Source organism: Sphaerodactylus townsendi, linkage group LG11 (assembly GCF_021028975.2).
Source record: "Sphaerodactylus townsendi isolate TG3544 linkage group LG11, MPM_Stown_v2.3, whole genome shotgun sequence".
Classification (NCBI taxonomy): Eukaryota; Metazoa; Chordata; class Lepidosauria; order Squamata; family Sphaerodactylidae; genus Sphaerodactylus; species Sphaerodactylus townsendi.
The window spans coordinates 27429440-27456498 of record NC_059435.1 but is presented as its reverse complement, the minus strand read 5'-3'; the positions used below and the strand labels follow the sequence as shown (position 1 = coordinate 27456498).

Genomic DNA, 27059 nt, shown 5'->3' with positions numbered 1-27059 from the left:
TTAATTATGCTATCTAGACGATGCTGAAAACGAACCTGACTTTAGAACGAGCCTTGTTCTAAGAAACCAGCTTGGCTCCGTTTCGCATTAGACTGCAGGAAGGGCTCATGTGACAGAAAACAAAACAGTGCCAATGAATTTTGTGAACTTTGCTTTTAGAAAGATCTTGTGAGTAAGACAGTGCCAGTCTAATAGGGTACATCTTATCTAAAAAAATGAAATTTCATCTATAAAATATTTGATTTCCTTTTCATACCTCCATTTTGACACTCTTTTCTTGAAGCTTCTAAGAAAGCTTTCTCCAATTCTACCATGGCCTGAGCATCCATCTCTTGGACTCTTTTTACGGACTGTAAGGAACGAAGTCGTTTGTTCTCTTCTCGGAGGCTGTGATTCTCCATGGCATATTTCACGACTCGGGGATGATGCTCCACCTATATATATGTGTGTTAAACATTCAGATGCTCATTTATGCTACAGGCCCCACTTCTGCAGCAAACAAAGTTAATTTACTTTATAAATTAAAGGAAGTTAACAGAAGTGGCCTTTGTGGGTGTTCTGGGTTGTGTGGCTGCGGTCTGCATAGTTACCCCAAAATGCCTCTGCATAGCTAGTACCCTGAGATAACTGCCTGGACCTACCTTGATCCAGTTACTTTGGCTTCCGATTTGTTTTCAAGAGTAAATTAAATTGCTTATTGTGACCCTTACAGCCCTAAACCGTCAGGTCCAAGATTCCTGAAGGACCACCTTCTCAAGCAGGAACTGTACACCAGCTGTGTGCCACTTTGAGTAGTGAGGATACCAGACAAAGCCTATTCAAAGGTATGGCCTTGCCATCCCTTAGAATGCTTAAATGGACCCTTCTCTGGCAGCTCTTAGGAAGGCTATAAAAAGGTAATTTGTTCAACTTTCTGCTAACTTTCTGCTAAGGTTGGCTCTGCTAATGCTAATTTCTACTTCTTAGCTGTTGTTCTAACATTTGAGTCTTACTGTTTTTAATTGTAGTTTTGTATTAATATTAGATAGTGCCAGTCATCTTGGGAGCATGTTTGTGCCAAAAGCCAGGCCAGAAAAGTTAATACATTAACAAAAAATGGCTACCTGTTCTCTGAGAGTCTTCAGTTCCTCCTTCAGCTCCCTGAAGATCTCTTCTTGCTCCTTGGGCAGAAAGTTACCATAAGCTTCTTTGTGTAGCTTTTCCAGGCGAGTTATGTAATCTTCTCTAAATTTAATTATCATTTTATTGGACTGAATGAACTTTTCCTTTTTGACACACAGATCTTCTAGCTGGGCAACTTTATCTAGCAGTACCTTAAAATAAAGACAGCTGGTTTAACAAAAAGCAACAGCAACACATAAGTTGTACATAGATTCTCAAAAACAATGGCAGGCACTGATCATCAGAATGTATGTTTTAAAAGGATCTTTCCATTCCACACACCCTACCCTCGTGATCAAAGCTTATTTTAGTAATAAAATATAATCATCCTAAAAGAAGGATATAGCTTTGAAACTGCCTTCTTTCCTCAAAGCAGGAATGCATTTGTGCTAGGGCACACAGGGTTTTGTTGTCTGGCCTGCTTTTCTTAAGATAGTGCTGTATCATTCCTATTCTTACCTTTCTTTCACTTTCAGATTTTTCCAAGAACAGCATAGCTTCAAGGAAACTGTTCATATAATCCATTTTCCCCACCTCATGTGTGAGGGTACCTTAAAGAGAAGGTTAAATAGATATTAAATACAGAGATCTGTTGGAGAGAATTAACTGTCTTACATTTGATCCTAGGTTTACTGTATGTTCCGTTTACTTTATTTTGTGATTTTTGAAAATAAACTGAAGCTGAAATGTTCCTGAGACACAGTCAATAGGGTTAAACTGATAAAAAAACAGATGACATTTTAACCAGAACAAGGAGACTGCAGAGTTCTCTCCTTCAAAGAGCTTCATACCTATCCACAGCTAAAAAACGACTGCCAGTTTCTTAGACCTCATGAAACTAAGCACAATCCTAACCATATCACTGTATTATACCCAACTTGCATCCAAATGCATGTAGAATTAGGTGCATGTACCTAAACCCTTTGAAATAAATGGATTTAGACATGCCACATTCTGCATAGGACGATGTACACCTAGGTTGTCCCATAGAATAAGACTCACTTCTAAATAGGGCTTAGAACTGCAGCACTGTCTGAGATCAGCAATTAATACTGATACAACTTCCATCCTTGAAATTTTGAGTAAACAGCCAAAGTGAAATAAAGTAGCAACTATTAAAAAGATCTAGGAATCCTCCCAAACCATATCCTATTTCTGTGACACTGGCTTCTTTTCATTTCACACCAGAAATTCTTTTCATTTTTTAGTTGGGGGAGGGATTACAGCAACTTCCTCCTCCCAACCCCCCTTCCCAGTGGAGTATTGTCGTAATAGCTTATGCTAAATCTTGACAAGAAAGAAATGATTTACCTATGGGAAGGGAAACATCGTGCAAAGATCTCCCTGAAGTTAGCAGAGCAAGCTGCTCTTTCAGTTTCTTCAGTTCAGTCTGGAGCTGCTTTACGTTCCCTTGGGTGTCTTCATTTACCACAGCCTTAAGCAGAAATTTAAAAATAATGAAACATATAGCTGACTAACAAATCAAGTCCATGAGGCAGTCTAGAATTCATGGCTTTCCAGTGTAATAACTCATTTATAAGCATCACACATACAAAAAAAATAATCTTGAGAAACACGATTATATCCTGCCAGCAAGGTTGTACATTCCCTGCAGAACAATTTGGCACTCTTCGGATCTCGGCGTTCGTTGTTCAAAGGAAATGTCCAGCTCTCAAAGTTGTAAGCAAAATTTGAAGACATATGTAGCAGATTTTTGAAAGGTCAAAAAGCTAAGGAAGTATCTTTGCTAGATTTTCCCTTAGTCCTGAACACCTTCCCTTCCGGTTATTGGAAAAAAAAATATGTACATGGATTTAGATTTGCAATTGTTATCACTGCAGACAGAAACACTGAGAAAAAAAGAAGAAATAGGGAAACCACTAAAAATGTTTTTTGTTTGAATTATAACATAGCCCAATAGAGTGATTTGCCTATATGTTTAAATGTTATTAACAAATGGGTTGTAACAACCACCCAAAGAGCATTCATTGTATGAGTGCGTCTATTAATGTTTTGTTATATTCTACATTAAAAATTAGGACAGTTAAGTTCTATGTATAGTTAGGATTAAACAATATGACACTCCCAAATGAGGGGCTATTTTAATTTTATTGTAGTAATTGTAGTTGTATCTATTTCTAATCAACAGCTAATATTCAAGACATTACACCAAGCTCAAATTGCAACACATTGCCCAACATACCTTGTTTTTAATTAGTTTTGCTCTCTGAGCAAAATTAAGAGTGGACAAGGTTTCACCAAAATATCTGGATCCTGGATGAATATTTGCTATGATGCAAGTTTTTGCATTACCTCCAAGGGAATCCTGTTTGAAGACATGAACATTGATTTCAACTACCCTTTCCAATACAAGCCTGAAGTACATTTCAGATTAGTTTGTTCCCTTTAGAAAGCCAATACTCTGTTGTGGAGACAACAGACATGTAGTCGTACCCACGAGGCCCCAATGAAGAGACGAGACGCGGAGATTTCATCTGGTGGAGAGAGCCAGAGGCAGGAAGCGCGGGATCCCGTGATCCTGGCAACTCTGCCGTGCGCTCGCCCCTCACACCTTTTATTGGGGTTTCAACGGGGGCGTGTAAAGGGGTCGGGCAGGCGGGAGAACGGGAGGTCGGGTGAGCGGGAGATCATCATGTGATGCATGATCTCATCGGGCTGCTACGTGCGGGAGGAAGCATCCGTGTCTGGGCCTAATCTTCCCCTGAGGGCAGGAGCCTCTTTGTCCCTTTGTATGGGACACCTGGTGACCGCGAGTCAGGCAGTTCATGACCCGTGACTCATGGGGGAGCGGGGGTTGGTGGAGCGTGTGCGCCCGGAAGGCCGTAGCCGGCACCGGCATGCCTGGCGCTCCTTCTACGGTTCTGCTGGGTTCGCGGGCTCACCCCTACACAGACAGAGCTCTGAGAACACAGCAAAGAGGGCAGACAGCCTTCAGTGATCAGATGCTTCAAAGAGGGACATCACTATTGCTGGGGCACTGTGCATCACTAGAAAAAAAAACACCTGGCTATAATGAGCTGCTTTCCCATTAATAACATCGCCCCAAGAACATGCAAGCAAGCCTCCCTGACATGCAGGCATATTGGGGATGGAAGTAAACATGGCTCTTTTGGTTGATGGCAATTGCAAATATGGCAGTCTTAGAGCTGCAGAGTAAGTACCATGATGTAGAGTTGTCTGAAAGGTGATCGGGGGAAGATCAAATGCCTGTTTTATCATCAACAAGTGTTGGTTACAATATGTTGTAGTGGTAAAAGATGATTTCTATGTGCCTGTATGGCAGCTCTGATCAGATCAGTATCATCATCTGTTCCTTCACTCAGAGCAGCAAGAACTATTCTCACCTGGGCCATCTTGACAGCAGGTCCCGTTTTATGGAACAGTCTCCTTGAGGGTATCAGGTAGGCCCCCCAACCTTGTAAAGATTCCAGAAGCTTTGTAAATCAGAGCTTATTTTGAATGGAAGTCAGCCAGTGTGATGGACAATGTTTAATGATTCGCTTTTTCTACCTTTTTATCTGTACTGTATTTCTATATCTTTCGCTTTCAATCATGTTAGCTACACTGAGTCCTGGAAATCAGGAATCAATATTTTAAATTATTATAAATACCTTCTGATTCGTTACAGAATTCTAATCCTGTCTTCATTCCAAGGCTAGAATCTGATTTCTAGTTCCCTACAAAGTCACTGAACTTCCAACAATATAAAACCTGTCATACTTCTTGAAAGCCTGACCAGGTTAAAGGCATGATTGCTTCTCATGATTAATTCCATGCTCATCTCACTGAGAACCAGTTACAAAATAAATGTCGTCAGTCCCCCCTTTCCCCAAATCACACACTTATTTTACATATACGCTTGAAGATCCCCAACTGAATTCACTTTCTTATCAAGAATACACAAATCAGGTAGTTTTCTGTAACATACTCACATTTCTTTAAGGCAGGGAACCCAAACACTAAGCAAACCAGAGAAAATTTAGACTTCTGGTATTGTGCCATGGCTTTTATTTTGTTATATGTAGAATCGGTCAATGTTTTGATTGTCTCAAATAATTGTCTTCCCAAGAAGAATCTCAATTAATGAACTTAAAAAACACCCACAGATGCATTTTACTCTAAAAGAGCATTATCGCTAGCTTCTCTTCAAACCAGCTGTGCAAAATGATGGTATACATTACCCGCAGTAAAAAAGTGAGCTTCGACTCCCTGTAGCATACGTGTCTCTGTTTCCCATTGCTTACATCGACAAGGGCAGTGATGACCTTGCCCAAGCAGCTTAATGATCGGTTTATGTTACCTGCCTCCTGGCGGGAGAGAGAAGGAGGTGGTGATTCAAAGAGGTCTTTGTAAGGAAACAGAAGCTGTATGTTTGCTCCACTGACCTTCAACCGAACTCCTTCAGTGTGGGTATCTTTTTGTCTCTCAGACCCAGCCAGATCTACCAAATTGAGCTGAGAGGATCGAATGTTCACAACTTCGTTGCTCTTCTCCACTGATTCTACGGTTATAGTAAAAACAGCATGTGATCTTGACGACTCCCTGTTCATTGAGGTAGCTGCTACACGACGATTTCGCCAGCCCACTGTTAACATCTAGTCAATAGAAGACACAAGCTGTATTGTACAATCCATTTCAGAACCAACCTTATATCTTGATGCCTGGACTGGTACTATCACACACATTTTAATGTGTTCACTAAGCATCCTAAATCTGGTCTAGAAGCAAGCCAAACTTGTTTTATTTAAATTGTAACTTTTTTACTAGTAGACAATGGATAAATATTTCATGACTCATGTTTGTGTCTAAAAGGCAGCTTAAAACAGCCTTCCAACACTTCACAATGTTTTTATTTTAAAAGTTCTTTAATACATAGTGAGGTTCTACAGCTAACTGTCAAAAAAGTTGAAGATAGAATGTGAAGTTTAGTGTCCCCGCTCATTATTTTAATGGAAAAAAAAATCGATGTTAGCCAAGATCCAGAAAGACCTGAATGAGAATGTTGAGTATTTCCATGCATATCTGCTAGCTTTCCCTCCTAGTTGCTGCCAGCCTCATATGCTCCTTAATGATATACCGTATTATTCTGGAGTGTCCCCAACTCCTGGGTTGTATTTTTAAAGAGATTCAAGAGGATATTACTATAAGAAGAACAGTTTGGATTTATACCCCACCTTTCTCTCCTGTAAGGAGTCTCAAAGCAGCTTCTAAACTTCTCCCTTCGTTATCCCCACAGCAGATACCTTGTGAAGTAGGTGGGGCTGAGAGAATTCTGAGAGAATTGTGACTAGTCGAAGGTCACCTTTGTGTGTAGGAGCAGAACAACAAATCCAGTTCACCAGATAAGAGTCTGTCATTCATGTGGAGGAGTGGGGAATCAAACCCGGTTCTCCAGATTAGAGTCCACCGTTCTTAACCACTACACCATGCTGGAGAGCTGACAAGTGGAAAGCTGGAAAGCCCCCAGGTGTGCATGGTAAAGAACATGCACAGCATTTCAGATCCTGGCTACTGAAAACATCTGGAGTAAGAAAAAACATTGAGATGCACAAAAGAATCTGTGCTTGTGTTAGAACAGACATTTCCGGATGGCAGGAACTTAAAAGGCAAAAAGGAACAGAAGAATAAGAAGGCCCCAAATTGAGTAAGATTCCTTCCACCCACTCTGCTCTTCTGACATCATTGCCACTTTAAACTAGTGCCATACTAAATACAAGACAGAAACACTCTGATGTCTACATCTCCCTAACAAAGGAAGGCATACTTGATATGCTTCAGTGGCCGAAGACAACACTTGTTCCACTGCACCGTCAACAAATACTCCTTTCGTGATGTGTTCTCTGAGTAATAGTCCAGCTGAAGCAGAGTCTAGTAAGTCATATATCTGCTCATTGTAGATTTCAATAAATGAACATTTGCAGAGAAAATTCTTTCCAGTACCAGCCTGTAAAAGACATTTAACATTTTGAATACAGAAAATATTGACAATATGAAGTGTTGTCTAACAAGACAAAATTGCTATGGTCCACAGGAAAGCATGGCTTTATCTGCTTCCTAAGCTTTAATAGCCCCACTTGTCTACACATACAAAAATACTTTTATTTAAAGTCTTTTATTGTCATTTTCATCCTATCTGGCAGATAACAAGTCACCGACTTCATGCTCTGCACACTTGTTCTGGTCTTTGCTGCTGTTCTGCATCCTGTTTTATGAGCAATGTGGGGTGGACAATTTTCCAAAGCTTTCGTTGCTCTTCTTCCTGTGGTAAATTTCTTGCCCCACATATATAAATTTGGTCTGTTTATCTTTAGTTGCCAGCGTTGTTGCACTAAAAATCGATTATGTTGTATGGCTAAATATGGGATCTATGAAGCACAGAAAAGCAACAGTGCTTATACATGGCATATTTTCCTTCTTATTTAAATTTGAATTGGAAAGTTTTCTCAGGAAACCCATATTAGTGAATTCAATACAACTATCCACCTCCACTGCATTACTTTTGGTGCCTGTTCTGGCCATTTGAAGCCAGGAAAGGCAGCAGTGATCCCTGGTGCTTCTATTTTCAACCCAGAAATACACTACCTGTGTTAGCCACACATAACAGTGCATCCTTCCCACATTAAAACCCAAAATATCTTGAATCCAAGACAAAAACATCACACACAGTGCAGCATTACAGTAGCTCTGCATTAATGATGTCGATTTGGAAGGCGGAGAACAAGAGCAGCCTATAAAAACTACATGGTAGTACACTTCAGCCTGTGTTGGAAACCGAGTAAAGATAATTTTATGATACCAGTACTAGTTTTAAATAAGAAAGGGAAGCAACAAATGAGTTCATGAGAAGGTTTGTCATCCTCTTGATCACAAGACAACGGATTCTCTCTGCATGAAAGCAGCAAACTGCATGATTACTTGCCTCCATCAGTAACCAGATATTGCTCTAGAACAGGCAAGCTGTTGTACCCAAACAAAAGGCAGGGCATTCAAGGATGTATATAGCATTTCTACTAATTCAAACAGATCATCCAGCCAGTCTGCAATCAACAACAACAACAACAAATACAAAACCTTTAATGGCATATAGAACCAGTCTGCAATCAAGAATTCTTTTTTTTTACCTTTTCTTTCTCTCTGTCAATGAGAAAAAACAGATATTCAAAACTCCGGGGAATTACTCCTCGCAGGTTATGAGTGAAGTTATCTGAGTCAGGTGGTCCTAAACAGAGAAACGGTCTCATAAACATCTACTTCGTGTCTTTAAAAACCAAACCATTCATTTACTGTGTTATAAGTATGCAGAGTTTGTGAAGTAAGACACATATCTCCCTTAACAGGTTAGGACTGTTAAGAGATGCAGGATATTTCTTTCCTCTTGGCCAAGAGAACTGCGTGTGAGCCAAACTACATATGACAACATTCAATATTGGGGCCACCTCTGCCATTTAAAGCCTAACATGGATGATTTATTTTGCCCGCAGGGTAGAAGGATGCGGTGTTCTTATCCATACCCACAATTTAAAGTGCAGAAAGTTGTAGGGAGGGGAGAAGACAAGAGCACCTCATACTGCAGGCCAGATAAGAAGAAGAAGAGTTTGGATTTATATCCTCCCTTTCTCTCCTGTCGGAGACTCAAAGGGGCTTGCAAACTCCTTCCCCCCACCCCAACAAATACCCTGTGAGGCGGGTGGGGCTGAGAGAGCTCCGAAAAGATGTGACTAGCCCAAGGTTACTCAGCTGGCGTGTGTGGGAGTGCACCAGCTAAACTGAATTCCCCAGATAAGCCTCCACAGCTCAAGAGGCAGAGCGGGGAATCAAACCCGGTTCTTCCAGATTAGAATGCACCTGCTCTGCCACTGCTGATTAGACAGCACTGTCCCTATGATGGACACATGGATACCACCACATCTAGTTTGACCTGAGGCTGCCTTTGCTGGGTGAGAGGAAAAAGTCAGGTGCACCACTAAGATGTCATAAAATGAAACAGCTCCATAGACTAGTCTCAGAAAAACAAAGAAGTGCTGGAAGAGAAGTTAAACACACATACTATGTAGCATGAAGGGTGTTACGTCATACTGCGGAGATTCCCCCTTCCCCAAGGGGCAGAGAAATATACACTTAAGCATAAATGAATGTATTTGTTCTTACCCATCATAGTAAATGTTTTTCCTGAACCGGTCTGGCCACTTTAAAAAGAAGAAGAAAACATGGTAAGAAGTACTTGTGTGGTTTTAATAGGGAGAATTCTGTAACCTAGAAAATCAAGGTGGGAACCTGCCATAGATCAATTCACAAACTGCAAATATATACCGAATAAAACATCAAAAACTTACTATGCAAAAATGGTTCCATTATAGCCGTTCATGCACGATTCAACTATATTTCTGGCCACACTTGAGAAAACCGATTCCTAAGCAGAAAAGATAAAAAAGGTGTTGATATATTGATTGAAGTAGCTTGACTTAATAAAATGCTGATACATACTATAACATAGAAGCCCTTCTTCATTAAACAAAAATATATGTGTCTACATTCAGAAACACTTCATAAAATATGAACAATTCTGACATAAAGGAATTGATATTATGCACAAAATAATGGAATCAACAAAACGTGCTTCCAAGTAATGGTCTGCAAGTAATAGGTTGAAGTCATTATGAGAATGTACTTAATGAACATGGCTATTACCAAAATAGAAGCAGTTAATATATCATAAATCTTAAAGCAATAAGATACTTACTTCTCCTAATTGCTATTCCCTTTGACCTTTAGCAGGCACATTAGATTCCTTGGTTTAATTCTTTTCCTTAAGTTAAGCCGTGGTTAACAAAAACCCAATACACTGAAACCATCCATCTCACATTCCAGATTGTAAACCTGATTTTGTCAACATGAAACCCAATAATAAAGTTCAGGACTCTTGTCATATAATGGTTAGGCTGAGAAGTCAGGGTGGGTTTTTGGATCAGGTCCGAGCCCATGCACCAAGCATAGCACAATGACTCTCCCATTCCATTTGGGCTATTGCACTCAGCAGCATCTGAATCTCTATCCACCCCCACCAACTCTTCTTCAAATGTACCCCAAAGAAGAGTTTTGGTAAACTGTTCACTTCATGATTTTTCAATTAGTTTCAAATGATCCGAAGTTCACGTTGTGATGAAAAAGAAGAAGAAGAGTTTGGATTTATATACCCCCTTTCTCTCCTATGGGAGACTCAAAGGGGCTTACAATCTCCTTGCCCTTCCCCCCTCACAACAAACACCCTGTGAGGTAGGTGGGGCTGAGAGAGCTGAGAAGCTGTGACTAGCCCAAGGTCACCCAGCTGGCGTGTGTGGGAGTGTACAGGCTAATCTGAATTCCCCAGATAAGCCTCCACAGCTCAGGCAGCAGAGCGGAGAATCAAACCTGGTTCCTCCAGATTAGATACATGAGCTCATAACCTCCTACGCCACTGATGTGGATTAACCATTTAGATAGGGTACACAGTTTTCAGATAGGCAAAACTAGCACATTTACCTGAGTTGTGTCCATATCTGCCACATGATCAAAGGTGAAGATCTTAGGTTCAGGCTTTGAATGCAGATGGATAGTGTTCGATGAAAGAACAGATAAGCACAAGCCATGATTCCCATCAGCTGGCACAGTTCCGTCTGGAGGACGCACCCTCAAGTAAACTTTGATAGTATCACCTTCAGTGCTAAAGAAAGCAACATCAGAAAGAGTGAAAAACTAGACCAACTGTACCACTTACAAAATTATTTCACTTCTGCCAGATTATTTTGTCCCAGAATGCAGCTGAAGTAGCTAAACTGGTTTAATCTAAAGTTCATGAAACTATTATGGAAATAAGTTACTATCCAACTTTTAATATGCTCTCAAAACAATATACCAGCAAGCAGCCCAATCCTTGGAACTAACTGCAGTGATCTAAGAAATCAAAAGCCCCTCATAGATTAAAATAGGAACCAGTTCCTGGCAAGTAAGGTAGAATCATCTGGCTGTGCTGCAGGCTGAAACCTTCAGCTTATGTACCTGTAACTAAATATATTATGTTTCAGCCATTCATTGGTTTTGCAGTCAATCACATTTGTGCACATAAAAATGAATAGATTCTTACCTAGAAGAAGATAACGCTGAATCGCGTGAATCACCTAGAAAACAAAAAAGTCGTAAAAGTGCAAAAAGGACCAACATTTGTTAGCTAAAGCACTGCTAGCCATGATAGGGAAATAGTTTTGTTTAGTAAAACTTGGCTTCTGTGTGCTTAAAAAAATCTGGAAAGTGGGACAATTGAGAACTCTTGGTCTTGGATTGTCCATCCTGGATTTACAGAATTACCAAACATGTTCCTCAAAATGAAAAGAGAAATTCCATTTCAGAGTCACATGATTATTGGGATTTACTTCATAATGCAAAGCCAAGCTGTCCCCTGCAAATGGCATATTTTATTTAACATGTTATTCAGACATATGTCCCACTTCTGTTTAATTGGACATGGACAATATACCACACTAAACTTTTCCTTCTTACTAGACACAGTGTGAAACAGACTTTTCTCTGTGATACACTTCTGAAGATGCCAGTCACAGATACAGGCAAAACGTTAGGAACAAGATCCACCAGACCACGGCCACACAGCCTGGAAAACCCACCAGAACAACTGGTTGTTTACAAAGCACCATTTCAACAACCCGTTCTGCCGAAGTGGTGCGAACCTGCTGAATCCCACCACTGCTTTCAACCCACTTTCACAGTTGTTTGCAAGAGGATTTTGCTATTCCACACAGTTGCAAAGTGCGCTGAAAGTGGATTTGAAAGAGCATTATTCCACATGTACAGAAGGGGCCTCAAACAAAGAAAACAAGTTAACTTGATAACTTCTAATCTAAGTGCTCATTTACATGTAACCAATGACTGACCAACAACTAATCCATAGGTCAGCTCATCACAACATCAGCTCAGCATACAGTTAACCCTTTCATGACTGGTTGTGACAGACACTTGCAAATACCAACAACATCAAAAATTACAATATAATGTATCCTTCTTCCAAGTAATCATGCAGGAGGGGAGGGCTGGGCTGGAAAATAGTAAAAATAAGTGACCTGGGTTGGTCAATGAGAATGAACCAACCCAGGTCACTGATTGATGTAAAAGCATCACACACAACGAGAACCGTATAAACACCAGCTCAAACGTCAAGAAAATAGCAAACCCGGCCCTGCAGATTAGTACTATTCCATGACTGGAATAATATACGTCATCATGTCCTATTTTTTTAAATAGGACCGACTTGACTGGAGGAGCCTTTTAAAAAGGGCGCTGGAGGGGCTTTGTTTATATCCAGCACCTCTGCTGCCTGCCTCAGGCTGGAGCCAGAACCGGAGAGAGCCAGAAACAGGCGGCTGTTTCGGTAGCCCCACCGCCGCCCACAGAGGGCTCCGCCGCCTCACCTTTCATGCCGGGGGCCATCCCGTCTCGCCGTCCGCAGGAGGCTGAATCTCCCCCTCAAAATGGCGACGGTTTGAATTTCGCGCTGAGGAGACGGTCTTCCGCTCCTGAAGCCTTCGAGGGAGCCGACATGGAGGGGAAGGGCGGAGCTGTGGGGAGCGGCCTCTTGTCACATGGAGGGGGAGAGACAGGGGGCGTCGACTGGCCTCCCGCTGCTGCCGCCATGAGCAAAAAGAACCAAGTGTCCTATGCGAAGCCCGCGGAGCCCGCTTTTTTGCGCCGCTTCAAGGAGCAAGTCGGCTACCGGGAAGGGCCTACGGTAGACACCAAGGTAACGCCGTTAATCTCTCGCTAAGTGCCCTCGCCTCAAGTCCTTTCCTGGCTGGGGACTGTGCTTATTGACTCTTTAACACTCGTTCTGCTGTGGGTCATTCCTCCGCTCTGTTGTACAACAGCCCTGTGAGGTAGGCTAGGCGAAGCTTCTCAGGAGCGCCTTGGGTGTCATTGGTAAGTACGAAGGTTCAGAGGCTAACTTAGAAATGGATCACGTAGCGAGAAGACGACAATCCAAGCTGCCAAATTTAGCGCCTTTCTTAAGAAACGTAAATAGGAGGGGATATATATCATAATTGTTCCCGATTTTAAATGATTACTACTGATAGGTCGAGTACAATTCCTCGTACAAAGAAACATAGCAGTCTATTCAGTTTATATGCTTAAATCTGTAATGTTATATGCTCAACATCAAGCTAAGGCTATGTCCATTTGTAATCTAGCCAAGAGAGAACTATTGAAATAGTAATATAGAACGAAATCTCACTTATAGATGTCAACTTAAATTTTTAAATGACAAAGTTTTAAATAAGGGGTGGGATTAGAAACTATCTTATTTTATGTAATTTATTTAACACTTTTTACATTATGTTAGTTGATGCAGATGTTAAATTTTTGAGGGGTGGATTTAGCAAATTTTATCTCACTTATGTTATTTTACACTTCGTAAATGGGATATGGACATGATGTGGTATTTTACTATTGTATCTTACTGGTCTTGGATCGTAATAAAATTGAATTGAAAATTGGATCATGTAGTTAGTGTGTGATGCTGAAAAACCTCTAAGACATGTGGTAAAACATCGACTTTGCATGCTGCACAGGGTCCCAGATTCGATTTGTGGCATCACCAGCTAAAAGATTCATGTACCAGGTGATGTGAAAAAGTTCCAAAGATGTGTTACTAGCCTGGAGAGACCAGTGATGTGATTCAGTATAAGGTGGCTTTGTATCTGTCACCCAGCAAGCTTCCCTGGTGATTTGAATGCAGGTCTCCCCAATTCCAGCCCTCTGTTCTGATCATTTCACCCCTGTGGTGGTAAGTAAACAGAATATCTGGGATGGTTCCCGACCTGAAACAGCCATCACCAAACTGACTGGTCAACTGCAAGTCCCTTTGAGGTGCAGACCTCATGTCAGAGGTGATAGTAACTGTGGCTCTTTTGGCTGAGGGTAGTTGAGAATGTGGCTGCCTGCCAGCCACGGAGTGAATGCCACTGGGTTGGATTGTGCGAAATAGGGATTTGGCTGTGTTAAGAGCCCCTGTGTAACTCGGATTCAAGTCAAGAGGGAAAAGTAGCTTGACTGCTTATGATGCCCTTATCAAATGATTGACTACTCACTTTGTCTTGAGCTTCTACTGAAGAAGATTCTTTTGGAAAATGTGGAATATACGCGCAGCCCGTTTTAGATGCTCAGATGGAGAGAAAAGAGAAGCCTTTTTATTTCTGATGACCTCCAAGGCTTGTGCATAATTGCTATTCTGTTATGGACAATTGAGTTGTTTTCATAGTCCAAGAAGAGGAGGAAACTAAAACAATTGGACTATAAAAACTGGAAGGGCTAACACTCCCAACCTCCACATCCTTAATGGTTGTTCGATATTTAATTGTATGTTATGAGTAAGAGTTGTATGATTGTATGTTTGGCAATAGGTATTTGTTATGTTAGGCAATAGTATATAGTGGTAGTCCGTTAGGTATAGTGATGGATGTTTAGGAATCATATTCGCACAATAAACGCACTGGGCACTTTATAAGCATAAGCATAAGAATTTTATTGTCATTGTGCACGCACAACGAAATTTACAGCAGCATTCCTCGATGCACACAATTTCAGACTCATACATCATTCTCACTTTCTCCTTCCTCCACCCATCCCTACACAGCCCCAAATACATCAATATGAAGCAGCGGAGTTTAGCATAGCCACAGCTCTAGAGTAGAAGCTGTCTCTAAGCCTCTTTGTCCTAGTTCTGAGGGCCCTGTATCGTCTGCCAGATGGTAACAGTTTAAAAAGAGAGTGTGCTGGATGAGACGGGTCCCTCAGAATATTTTGGGCTTTATTTAGGCTTCGGGAATTATAGATTTCTTCCAAGGAGGGAAGAGGGCAGCTGATAATCCTTTGTGCAGTAGTGATCACCCTTTGGAGCGCCTTCCTATTTGCCACTGTGCAACTGGAGAACCATACACAGATGCAGTAGGTTAGGACACTCTCTATAGCACAGCGGTAAAAGGACACCAGAAGTTTTCCATCTAGTTGTTGCTTCCTTAAAAGTCTCAGAGCAATACACAAGCCTTTATATTGAGGCTTGTGTATTTAGCGGAATATATTTTTGTGTTGACTTTGGCTTGGTCACAGTTCATTCAGAACTCTCTCAGCCCTACCTTCCTCACAAGGTGTCTGTTGTGGGGAGAGGAAGGGAAATGAGCTTGTAAGCCACCTTGAGTCTCCCTACAGAAGAGAAAGGTGGCATATAAATCCAAACTACTACTACTCTTCTTCTTCATTTCATAAATCAGCTGCAACTTGATGGCACTTTCTACCACTATTGGGGCAGAAGCCTTCTAACCCAGCCTTTTTCCCTCTAACTTGATTTTGCTGACTGTTGAGACTTTTAAAGTTATTTTTGGCCCCAGTCGCTTCCCAACTAACATCTCACCGTCTTCCCTCTTATTTAGGTGTCCTGTGTCTGGGGTGCTTGTCTGAATGGTTTTACTCTCTGTGTTCCCTGCAGAAGGAGCAGCTCCCAGTACCTGAAGACGATGGTGATGAGAGTGACAAGGAAGATGAACAGCCACAGGTGATTGTACTGAAGAAAGGAGACCTGACTGCAGAAGAAGCGATGAAGATTAAAAAAGACTTGAAAGAGGTTTCCAAGGGTACAGGTACATTTGGCAATGCTAACGTTTCTCCCTGAGGTAAACAGAGGGAGATGTGAGCTTTTCACAGTTTTGTGTATGTTCTCATTTAGAGTACTGAGCAAAACAACTGCTGTTGCAATTCAGTAGTGCCTTGAGAGATGGTGATCTCTGTATGCCAGCTTCCTTATCTCCTGCTGATCCTACTTTACTGCTACCCCCAAAGAAGTCGGGTGGGGAGGGCAAAAGGAAGATGGTGGCCAATGGTAAGTGGCAGATGTCTCTCTCAGCACCACAGCCGTGGTTCTGAGGTGTGCACCAGATGACCCACTCCACTGGTTGCAGTTGAACTTGTGGCCTCTGTCTTTCTTATGTCCACGTGGCAGCTGCTGCAGCTGTTTCAGCTGTCTGGGGGATTCACTTGGGTGTGCCTTCTCTCTGTGCAACCACTTTTGATGAGAAGTAATGGGATAGTTGGAAAGCAAGGAGTAGAACAACAGCAAACAGAGTGGATAGCAGTGGCATCCTGGGCAGAGGGCCAAACAGCTGGACGTACCCATGATCTGACTCAATAGAAGTCAGTTTCTGTCTTTCTTTTTCATTGGTTTTATTTGCTCCCTTCTCACAGGCTCAGGGCAGCTTCCAAAATTTTATATTAAACAAAATCAATTTAGAGCAACATTTGAAATAATATATTGCCATTTATGTGAAGAATGTATATGAGTGACATGGTTGCATCTTTCCTTTTGGAGGAGAAGAATCTGAACATCCTTCCGTTTATGGAAATACCTTGAGCTGCAGTGTCACTCCTTGATAAATACGAAAGGTGCATTGTAATGATAGCTCACTAGTGGAAGCTAAATTTGTGTGTGTATTAAATAAGAAGCAGTAATGTGTTTATGAAATGTTTATGCTCCCATTTAAATTCAAGAGAGAATTACTATTCTGTCAACAGTAATTCATAAGATACACAATTTCACAGAAAGAGAAAAATGGCAATTGGTATATAATGCCTTTTTCAGGCATTCATTATAAACTCGGTTGCTGTTTTAGTACATTCGGTCGCTAAGAGATTGTAATGTATGAGTAAGTCTAAAAACTTGGCAGGAATTGTCTTTATTCAGATTGCAGTGTTATTCTAGTCTTGTTCAATTTGCTTGGGGTTTCTCTCTTTTTAAACCAAATGCCACACATTATCTGATAAGTCATCAAAGTATATCTGATGTGTGTCTGATTTCTGCTTTAGTATTTTCAGAGTTTGTGATGATGTTTAGCTAATGGGCAGCCTCAGTGGACTGTTGTTGTTTTATTCAACTTTACTTTTGACTTTGGGGAAATGAGTTTACAGAATTCTTTACTGCAGGATTGGCTTTTCAGTTCAGATATCTGTTGTGGATGAAGGTTACTGCCTTAACATAGTGAGATAGCATGTGAGGGAAATGTGGACGAGAGGGCATTCTGAATAAGTGGCTCAGTAAGCATGTGGAAATAAGGAAGGGAATCCAAGGGAGCTTCTTGCAGGCTGAAGAAGAGCCTGCTCATACACTCTATTTAGTCCAGCATATTGGTTTACACAACAGCTAACCAGTTGCTCCGGAGAGCCAACCAAACAAGGCATAGAGGCAGAGGCCCTTCCATGCTGCTGCTTCCGAGGCCCTGATATTCAGAAGTTTGGTGCCTCTGTAGATGGAGGCTCCCTTCAGTCACCATGGCTAGTAGCCATTGATAAATCTCTCCTCCTTCAATCAAACCTCTTTTTTTGAAGTCAGGTATGCACACAGCCACCGCTACTCCCACTGGCCATGAATTCCACAGTTTAAAGACTTGTTCAGTAAAGCATCTCCTTTCGTCTGCCCTGAACCTATTTCCCAACAATTTCATTGGGTGCTTCTGATTATGATGGGAGAGGGAGAAAAAGCTCCCTCCATCCACTTTATCCACAAACACCCATGCTTGCTTTTATAAACCTTCGTCGTGCCTTACCTGAACAGTCCCAGCTCTCCAGCCTTTTCTCATAGGAAAGGTGCTGCAACCCCTTAATAATCTTGGTTGCCCTTCTTTGCACTTTTTCCACTTCTGCAATTTCCTTGTTGAGATACGGTGACCAGAACAGCACACAGTATTCCAAATGAGGTCTCAGTGTAGCTTTATGCTGCACTGGCCTTGGTGATCTCCACTGTTGCAGGGATAGATTCCAGATGGTTGTTTATAGCAGTAAAACAAAACAGGAATCCAGGGATGTTTTGAAGACTAACAAAATTTGCTCTAGCATAAGGGGCTGTTTTGCCTCTCAGAGAGCTACTGGCTAGGAGCCCACAAACCCAGCATTCCACCCTATCTAATATTGAGTTGCTCTCTGGTGACAATCCCATTCTCCATGCACTGTGGTAGCTGAGCATCAGAGAGGCTCACTTTCCTTTGCAGTGTCACGGCAACCCAAACAAGGTCAATAGGAATAGCCATCATCTATGATCTCATGATATTTCTGAGAGAAAACCTTTCAGAAGATGCTTCCAAGCTGTTGTAAAAGCAGTATAGTGGTTTGCCATAAGAATTTTGTAAAGAGGAAGTCTTTTCCTCTTCTCCAGCTCCTGTTACCCATAAATTGCTTTAAAAAAACCTGAGGCGTTTGAAGACTGATTTGAAGGTTCTAAGAACACCTTCCTAAGAGGCAAATTCTGAGGAAAAAATGGTGGTATACAGAAGAGTGATGCAAACAAGCCCCTGCATTGGAATTGATACTGACCTTGATATACCTCCAACCTCAAGGAGTTTGAGTTGAAACTCTGCTTGTGTTAATGGGGAGGTGCTATCTGAATTTCTGCACACTTTCCCCTCCAACTTCAGTCCTTCTCCCTTCCTGGTACCACATCTGTGCCATTCCCAAAGATCCTGTGATGGACAGGAGTAAATCTTCAGAGGGTACAGATGGAGGGGCATAAGGAGGTAGAACTTTCTTTGCAATCCTCTGTTTCCCAATGCTGTTTATATTTCAGTGACTGGGGTCATTTGTGCATTTGTCATGCCTCAGAGATTAACAAGCTCCTTTGAAGCACACAGGGAGTTCTTGGGACCCTGACAGCCTCTTGTTTTCCCAGGGAAGTTAGAGTTAGATCCTCCCATGCTGAGTGGCATATCGGGCAACAAGTGCTCACCAGCATTTCCGGTCTTGGGCGAGTGAGGGAGCCATAAAATGTACCAAGAAGTCAGCAGAGCAGAGATTCTTTCTGCAAAGAAAACCATTCCCTGTACCTGCCAGGAAGGGCAAGATGGATAGCTGTCGTAAAACATGAACAGGGTATTGAAGTGTATGGGACATGTGCCCTGGGTTGATTGGAAGATAAGAGTTCACCTTCCTATATGGGGGTGCGTTCTCTAAATCTGGATTGTGTAAGAGCTTCCCACCAGCAAAGCAAGGAAGGGTTGAAAGGTTGGAAACATTTGATAATTTTTGGAAACATTTGTTGGTTTTTGTTCAAATATTGGGAGTTCCCTGCATGCAGGCGCCACTCAGCTCTGTGGCAACCAAACTCTGAAGTTGGTGCCATCGGAGAGCTACAGCAGTTTCTGAGTGGATGCCGGCACAGGAAGGGGCAGACCAGGGATCTTCCTGGGGGTGGAGCTGAATTTAGTCAGCTTCCACTGAGCTTCCAGCCTAGGAAAACCCTATCCTCCATGGCTGCAGACGTACGCCACATAAAAATGAGGCATAAGACTTTTTCCCCAATAGAGTATTCGGATGGCAGGAGGGCTTCGTGATTTCCCTCCTGTCTGTGCTGGCCAAAGTCCCTTTGAAGGCGGTGTGGTGCCACTTCTGCTGCACTGGTTGCAGCAGCTTCCCCCTACCCCCCCCAGCTTGTGGTGCCCAGCACTCACGGACACTCAAACACACATACTTAGGTGAAGGGGAAATTGGGAAACTCTTCCCTTTGAACTTGCTCAGAGGCATCCTTTATTAATATTCCCTAGGTCACCAGTCATGTGGCTGAATTTTTACTTCAGGATGGTAGCACAAAGAAAAAGAACTTGTTTTACATGCACACAAACCTACTACGTACATTTAAATATATATAGTCCCAAGGTGGGTTTATGATGCACACAATGTTATGTGTAGGGCTGTGCATCTGTAACCCCTATGCCCAGAATGGGTTGGCCCAGAATGGGTTGACCCAGTAAGGGGGTGGAGACTCGGAGCAGCAGAGAGGCTGAAAGAGCTCTTTTGCAGAAGAACAAGGCTACCAGACTCGGACCTTGATTTCTATAAGCCCTTAACACCTTGTTAAGGGTTTCTTTTGTGGTTGTAATGGGTGAGAGTTCTCCTGGAGACCTTCATCATGTTGCAACCTGTTCATCAAGCCCTTGGAGTCTTCAGGAGCCAGCCAACTTGCAAAGAAGATTTGGACTTGGCAATATCAGTAGACTGTAAATAGAAGGACTTGAAATGCAACCTGAACAGGACCTTGAATTGTAACGTTAAATGTTGATGTTTTAAAAGTGTTAATTGTAAAGAAAAGTAAACCATTTTGTTGTTTAAAAATTGTTGTTGCAACTCATTCCAAGTACTGCCCCACAGAACCCACAAGCTGAGGTTACACATCCAGATAACAGCAAACTGAAAACAAACCCCAAAAAAGCAATTTGAACTTTCGGGGGTGGGGTGGGTGGGTTATTTTCAATGAAAAAAATATCAACGATTTAAGAGAGCAACGATTTAATAGTAATGATTTAAGAGAGCTGTATAGCAGATCTTGAAAAATGTTGAATTTTTCCAATTTTTTTAGGCTGTGATTTTTTAAAAAAAAAATGAGGATGCTGACCTTTGCACTCAGCTCCCCGTCCCCCCTTCCAGGCCTGCTTGAGCTTGGAATGCAGTAGGGCACCCAGCAGAGCTAAATGCTGGGGTCTACTCTGCTGATTTCTGAATTCATCTCTGTAGCTGAGAATTTTTCAGGTTCAGCTTTAAAAAATTCAGAAAACCTGAAAAAGCTGGTGTGGGGATTTGGCTCTTCGGGGCGTTTTCAAAAATTTCTGGGTCTTTTAAAGCTGAATGTGAAAAATACTGGAAAAAAATGGCACACACCCCTAGCTGTGTATCAAAAGCACCGTTCCTAGAATGAGAGCGGGTAAGATCGCCAGTTGTCATTTCACTGCTTTGGATCAGTGTCATTCTGAGTTCTTTACTCTGCACATTAGGGAGACTTCAGTGACCCACGACAGATCCAAATGGAACATGTCATCCTTATTAAAAGAACTTGCACATCTCACTTATTTCCAGCTTACTGTAGGAACATTGGAATGTATTTCAAATGCATTAATTTGTCTCTGTCAGATTCTGCCCCCCCCCCCCCATGGGGTTTGTCTTATTTTTATTGATCTGTTAATTTTCCTTTTTCCCCTTTCCTACAGTGAAGTTGACTTCTGTTCTTCTGAAGGCACCCATTTCTATGCATTAAATGCAGCTGTCCACTCAGTTTGTATGGAAATTTTCCGATTTGAAATGCTGGCTCTGATTTTTGCTAGGCTTCTAATGCTGCATTTGTTGTCTCCACAAATTCCTCTCCAAACTTTTATAGAAAACTCATCAGTTTTGGGAGGTCATTGGCTCAAGTATAGGGCGCAGTGGAAACATCACTCTTCTTTTATCTGAGAAATAGGTGAGCGATATTTTATTCCAGGGTGAAAGGGAGGAATCTTTTTTGCAAGCACTCACAAATCACAGTTGCTTTCCTTCAGCATCTTAGCTGAGTTGATTTAGGATCTCATCTTTTCTTTTTCATTCCTTCTGCAAACTGCTTGCATAAGACTTTACCTGTAGTCATTCCACACTGATTTATTTCTTTGCTCACCACTGCTGACATCTGTGGAGTCAGAAAAGGGCTCCCTGGATTTGTTTGCTGTTTCTGATGGAAATGTTTTGGGATCTTCAACAGCCAGTTCATCCTTTCTGATGTCCTTTCTGTTTGGCTTTATTCATGTACAATAGGTTGTATGCTTACACTACCTCCCTTTCTTGTTGGATCTTAGCAAACCATAATTTGCCATTACATATGAAGCTAAGGCTTTTGTAAACTGTAGTTTGTCTGGAAACTACAATTGCAGCACTCAGTTTGATTGTGACTTATGGTTCTGGTATTCAGGCAAACTGCAGTCTCAGAAGCAAAGTGTAGCTTGCTCAGTTCACATGCAACTGTCATTGAAAGGAGGAAGACAAAAAGGGGGGGGGGGAGAGAATTCAAGCTCCTGACATGCTTCCAGTCTTCCAAACTGGGGAAGGTTGCTTGTCTGCTAGCAGGCCCTTACTTTTCTTTGTAGATCAGGGCCTGATTTTTTTGTGTGTGTTTCATTAAAGATATTTTTACAGCTCCTTAGAGTTAATCTCCCTTATTTTTTTTCTCTCTCTCCTCTGATTGACCATCCCATGGCTTATCAAAATAATCTGCCATCCAGTCATTCCAGAATAATGTCTAACACTTTCCCTGGCTGTAGCCTAGTGGCTGTGCTTCTTCCTTGGCCACAAGTCATGTTAAATTGGACTCCCCTTATCTCATTGGCCTATCCTGCAGACCATCAAATACTTGGTAGGGCAGGGGGATCCCGGGGTGCTGCACTACATCACATATGAATTTTGTTTGGGCTAGGGACGTCGTGGAGGCTGAAAATAGGGCTGTCAACTGGGAAGAGAATTGGGGTTAGCTGCTGGTGTGAAGTCGTCATAAAAGAAACCAGAACCTTGGTTGGGAGGGAGAAGAGGAATAATGCCCGCTCAGCACTGCTTCCCCCCTGTAAAGGTGTCTTTTAGGGGGCATGGCACCTGAGGACCAAATCCTGTTCTCCTTGAATACATAGCTGAGTTTGGTTTTGATCCCTGAATGCCTTTTAATGGTCATGAGTAAAGTACGCTCTGAACCCTACCTTGTTCACATTTAATCAGCCTTTGCACCACTTTCCTTGACAGCCTTGATGAAAAAGGTAGCGTGTGTTCCATTACAGCTGTGGTTTATTATAAACTTCAGGATGATAGCCGTGTTAAGGGCATCGAGTGCATTATTAAATGAGGATCAATCATCCGCAGTGTCTTTGGCAAGTTTTTATTACACAGTTGATTTTTAAAGCATTCGGTTACTTAGTTAAGAAAAATGAGTTGCCCTGGAGAAGCTTGGAAATGTTAATGCTGTGTTGTCGATAAATCATGTAAACCATTTCAGCATGAGGCTTTGCTCTTGATGCACAACAATGGGTCTGTACGTAACAAAATAGTTTTTGAGGTCTCCCTGTTTCATGCTGCCAGTGTCAGGAGACTGTCTCTGCAAACTTCCATAAGGACATGAGTGATACATTTCAGCCTTCATTATGTGGCCTGGGGCCTAGATCCTGCCCCCTGGGAGGGCTTAATAGGCCCACAAGCCAGCTGAGGCACCCATCCTTGCTCCCAATTGGAAGGGGGGGTTGCCTCAGCTGGCTCATGGGCCTAATGAGCCCTCCCTCTCAAGGGGTTCTAATCTAGACTGGTGAGTCTGCTGCAAAGTTGCCGACAGAAACAGCCAACACCCCCCCCCCCCCCCCACGCACATGTGCCATGCTGATCTGGCTAGTGAGCCAAATGCTGATCTCGGCTCAGCCTGCCCAAGGCTCATTTATGTCATATCCGGCCTTCATAACAAATGAGTTTGGCACCTATGGCTACATTCTGTCAACCACTCTTTCTGCTGCAGTCCTTCTTTGTTTTAGTGAGGGCATTTTAGTGAATGGCACCTGGTGCTATGGTGTTAATAGACTGGCCCATAAAATGTTGCTTCTCAGGAAACAAAATGAAGCATTAAATACTTCAAGCCAAGTAACTTTTATTGCATTTAGCTATGGTCTGTTACAACAAATACCAGCAACAGAGAAATAGATTAACAGATTCATTTCACAATAAAATATGGATCAGAGAATCCTAGAACTTTTGTTAAATATCTGCTTCATACAGAAAGATTGATCTAGGCTTACTGACCTGGACTTGATCTAGGCTTACTGACCTGGGCTGATGATATTGCCCTGCTGGCCTCCAGAACTTGACTACAAACCTGGAAAGGAAGGCTGAGAAGATTGGTCTCAGGATCAGTGGTGACAAATCAAAGGTTATGCAGATGGAAATGCCTCCATTCCACTTTTGGTCAGCCAACAATGTATTGAAGAAGTAGAACAATTTATGTACCTCAGTAGCACACTGGCCTGTGATAGAGATGTCGAAGCCGATGTGAATTGTAAAATTGACAAAGCATCGGCAGTATTCCAGAGGATGCGCCAAATCTGGTCAACATCTGCCATCAATACTAGGATGAAAATGCAACTCCTCAGCACCATCATCGTACCAGCTGCGATTTACGGTAATGAAGCATGGACGATCACTGCAAGAATAGCCCAAAAGCTGAATGTGTTCCAGCAGCGGTGCCTTCACAAGATTCTTGGAGTCACTTATCATGACTACATTAAAAACGAGGAAATTCTGTGAGAAGTGGTACACAGAGGCTGCAGGACATTGTGACAGTGACAATTGTGTCTTGCTGGACACATCCCATTCCTACCAGGTCACTGTCACCCGAAAACCACAATGCAATGGGTACCATCTAGAGGAAAGCGAAAACAAGGTAGACTATGGAAGAAATGGCACCAGACCTTCACAGAAGATCTAAATGAGGCTCGTATCTCAGGGGACGAAATTGAACTTGTTGCAGCCGACCAAAATCGTGGGAGAGCTCTTGTTGCCCAATGTGCCCAGCTGCACAGGCGGAACTAAGTCTAAGTCATACAGAAGTGTTTGGTGATTTTTTTTGGCGGCCACAAATACTCACATTTAATCATTTTTTTTGCTGTTAATCCGCAGCTGACTTATGGTGACCACTGGTTTTTAAGGCAAGAGATATTCAGAAGTGGCTTGCCACAGCCTGCCTCCACATCTCAACCCTGGTATTTGTGGGAGGTCTCCCATCTAAATACTTGCTTTGTCTCTGAGAACTGACAAGATCAGGCTAGCCTGGGCTATCCAGGTCAGGGCTCACATCATATAGAAGTCTGTAAATATATCCCTGATGAACCACTCTTACAAAGGGGCAGAGGGTGCTGGGTTTTTTTGTTTGAAAAAAGTCCTCCATGGCCACCAGCCATCATACAATGTCTTTCAGTTCCTACTAGGCAGTAGTTTTTCTCCACGAGATTATACCAGGTGGAGACAGGGTTCACTCTAAAGTTCATTTTCCTAGTGTTTACAGTACTAGGAAGCATTGTTTTAAATAATGCTTGCAATTAACATGTGGTTATTTGCATCATCAGAGTTTATTTACACGATCTATGCTCCCTTATGATTGCATGATCATGAACTCCTGTTGTGTACCACACCACCTCTCATCTCAAGTTGCCTTCTGCTTTTGGCTTGGGTTCAAATAGGATGAGCCAAGGGCACACCCCTAGAAACATTCCAGAAGTGTCTTGAGAGAAGATGGTGGCTCAAATCAACTTACAAGAGTGGGAGCAAAACGTTAAGGTATCCTGTCCTCATTAGGACTTGCAAGGAGCAGCAGTGGCGTAGTGGTTAAAAGCAGGTGCATTCCAATCTAGAGGAATTGGGTTTGATTCCCCGCTCTGCCACTAAAGCTGTGGAGGTTTATCTGGGGAATTCAGATTAGCCTGTGCTCTCCAACACATGCCAGCTGGGTGACCTTGGGCTAGTCACAGCTTTTCTGAGCTCTTTCAGCCCCACCTACCTCACAGGGTGTTTGTTGGGAGGGGGGGACGGGAAAGGAGATTGTAAGCCCCTTTGAGTCTCCTACAGGAGAGAAAGGGGGGATATAAAATCCAAACTCTGCTCTCCTCCTCCTCCTGCTCCTCCTCCTCCTCCTCCTCCATCAGCGTGGTTCTGATTAATGCTTTACAATGAAATGGGATTGGGATGGTGTATTTAGGTTTTTTAATTGTATTTGAGATTTTTTTTTGCTGGTTTGTTTTAGCTTGGGGAAATAAGGGAAAAGACAGACATGTGGTTTGTATAAACAATCTTTTTTTTTTGCTTTTGCCGTAGATGATGAACCTGATCCTGCAGATGGAAAAATTGTTTTTAGAAAACCTCTCAAGCGTCCGTCGGGAGAGAAGTATTCTGGTTTGTCAGCTAGCTCAAGCAAGAAGAAAAAAGAGACGAAGGCGATTTCTCCAACCTTCCAAAACACAACTAAGCAAGTGAAAAATAGCAGTTTGCTCTCTTTCGATGAGGAAGAGAGTGATGACTAGGGGAAAAATTAAGCTGGGTGCGTGATGGAAACAGAGAGAGAGAGAGAGAGCATGCTTGACTCTTAGTCACACTTCTATGTAGGTATTTGTGTGAATCTGCAGCTGTAGTTGTGAATAAGGCTGTGGACATTTTTCCAAAATTAAAATTCCATCTAGTTTCCCATCTAGTGGATATAGAGCATGCAGTCTTTACAAGTGCGCACGTGATATATCTACAGACTGATTTTTAAAATTAACCATTTCCCCCTTGACAACATCTTTGTTGTCAGATGTGGACACCTGGATGTGCATTTTTACCTAGTTATATCTGATCACCCTAGTGTAGAACTGTAAGATGTGCTTCCTGTGGTTGGAAATGCAACATTTTGCTGCGGTAGAAGTTTTCTGTTGCATCTCTGAGAACTGCTGAGATGCTGATCATGCTGAATATATATTTCAGAAGAGGAAAATGTGCTGCAGAATGTCCTGTGGTGGGAAAATTCTTGGACGAGTGCCGTGTGTTCTGTGTCCAAGGATGGACTGTGTGTTGCTACAAAGCATGTAGCAGGATTACCAATACAAAGCTTCCACCGAGGAGCTGATATGAAATCGCTGTGTGCAACAGCTGTTTTTAGTTTAGTTGGTATTTTAATACCATCGTTAAATGGCAGCAAGATCATTTTTTAATTTATTCCAGTTTTGGTTCACTGTTCTTCAGAAAATAAACACCGTGTTCCTTGTCTATATGTTTGAGGTTTTTTTTTTTAACAGACACACAAAGTTTCTCAGATTTTCAATTCTTATTCTTCTATTCTAAACAAGTCTGACAAGTGTGTAACAGACTTCCCTCTGTGATACACCTCTGAAGATGCCAGCCACAGGTGCAGGCAAAACTTTAGGAACAAGATCCACCAGACCACGGCCACACAGCCTGGAAACCCCACCAGAACCAAGTCTGAAAATGTTCCAATGAAAAGATTAAGCCTG

At 42.2% G+C, this 27059-nt stretch overlaps 2 protein-coding genes across 3 annotated transcripts in view; one reads left to right on the top strand and one right to left on the bottom strand.

Annotated features, from left to right (window-relative positions):
• The window catches only part of KIF15 (kinesin family member 15), a 42395-nt gene extending 29626 nt beyond the window's left edge, over positions 1-12769 (bottom strand). Inside the window, exons 1-14 of one of the 2 annotated variants that reach the window (XM_048510835.1) lie at positions 12639-12767; positions 11303-11336; positions 10702-10882; positions 9516-9592; positions 9331-9368; positions 8304-8401; positions 6947-7126; positions 5568-5777; positions 5364-5489; positions 3365-3487; positions 2473-2596; positions 1621-1712; positions 1104-1313; positions 257-434 (exon numbers count right to left, since the gene is read on the bottom strand). In XM_048510835.1, the coding sequence (XP_048366792.1) occupies positions 257-434; positions 1104-1313; positions 1621-1712; positions 2473-2596; positions 3365-3487; positions 5364-5489; positions 5568-5777; positions 6947-7126; positions 8304-8401; positions 9331-9368; positions 9516-9592; positions 10702-10882; positions 11303-11336; positions 12639-12657 (1690 nt within the window). In that variant the 5' untranslated portion in view covers positions 12658-12767. Of the gene's footprint in view, positions 1-256; positions 435-1103; positions 1314-1620; positions 1713-2472; positions 2597-3364; positions 3488-5363; positions 5490-5567; positions 5778-6946; positions 7127-8303; positions 8402-9330; positions 9369-9515; positions 9593-10701; positions 10883-11302; positions 11337-12638 lie in introns of both variants that reach the window. The other variant, XM_048510836.1, reaches the window with a different exon arrangement.
• A 30-nt stretch (positions 12770-12799) lies between these two features.
• On the top strand, positions 12800-26814 carry KIAA1143 (KIAA1143 ortholog). Its single transcript, XM_048510837.1, has 3 exons — positions 12800-12967; positions 15707-15857; positions 25888-26814. The coding sequence occupies exons 1-3, from the start codon at positions 12860-12862 to the stop codon at positions 26091-26093; spliced, it is 465 nt and encodes a 154-aa protein (XP_048366794.1). The 5' UTR covers positions 12800-12859; the 3' UTR covers positions 26094-26814.
• Positions 26815-27059: the final 245 nt, after the last annotated feature.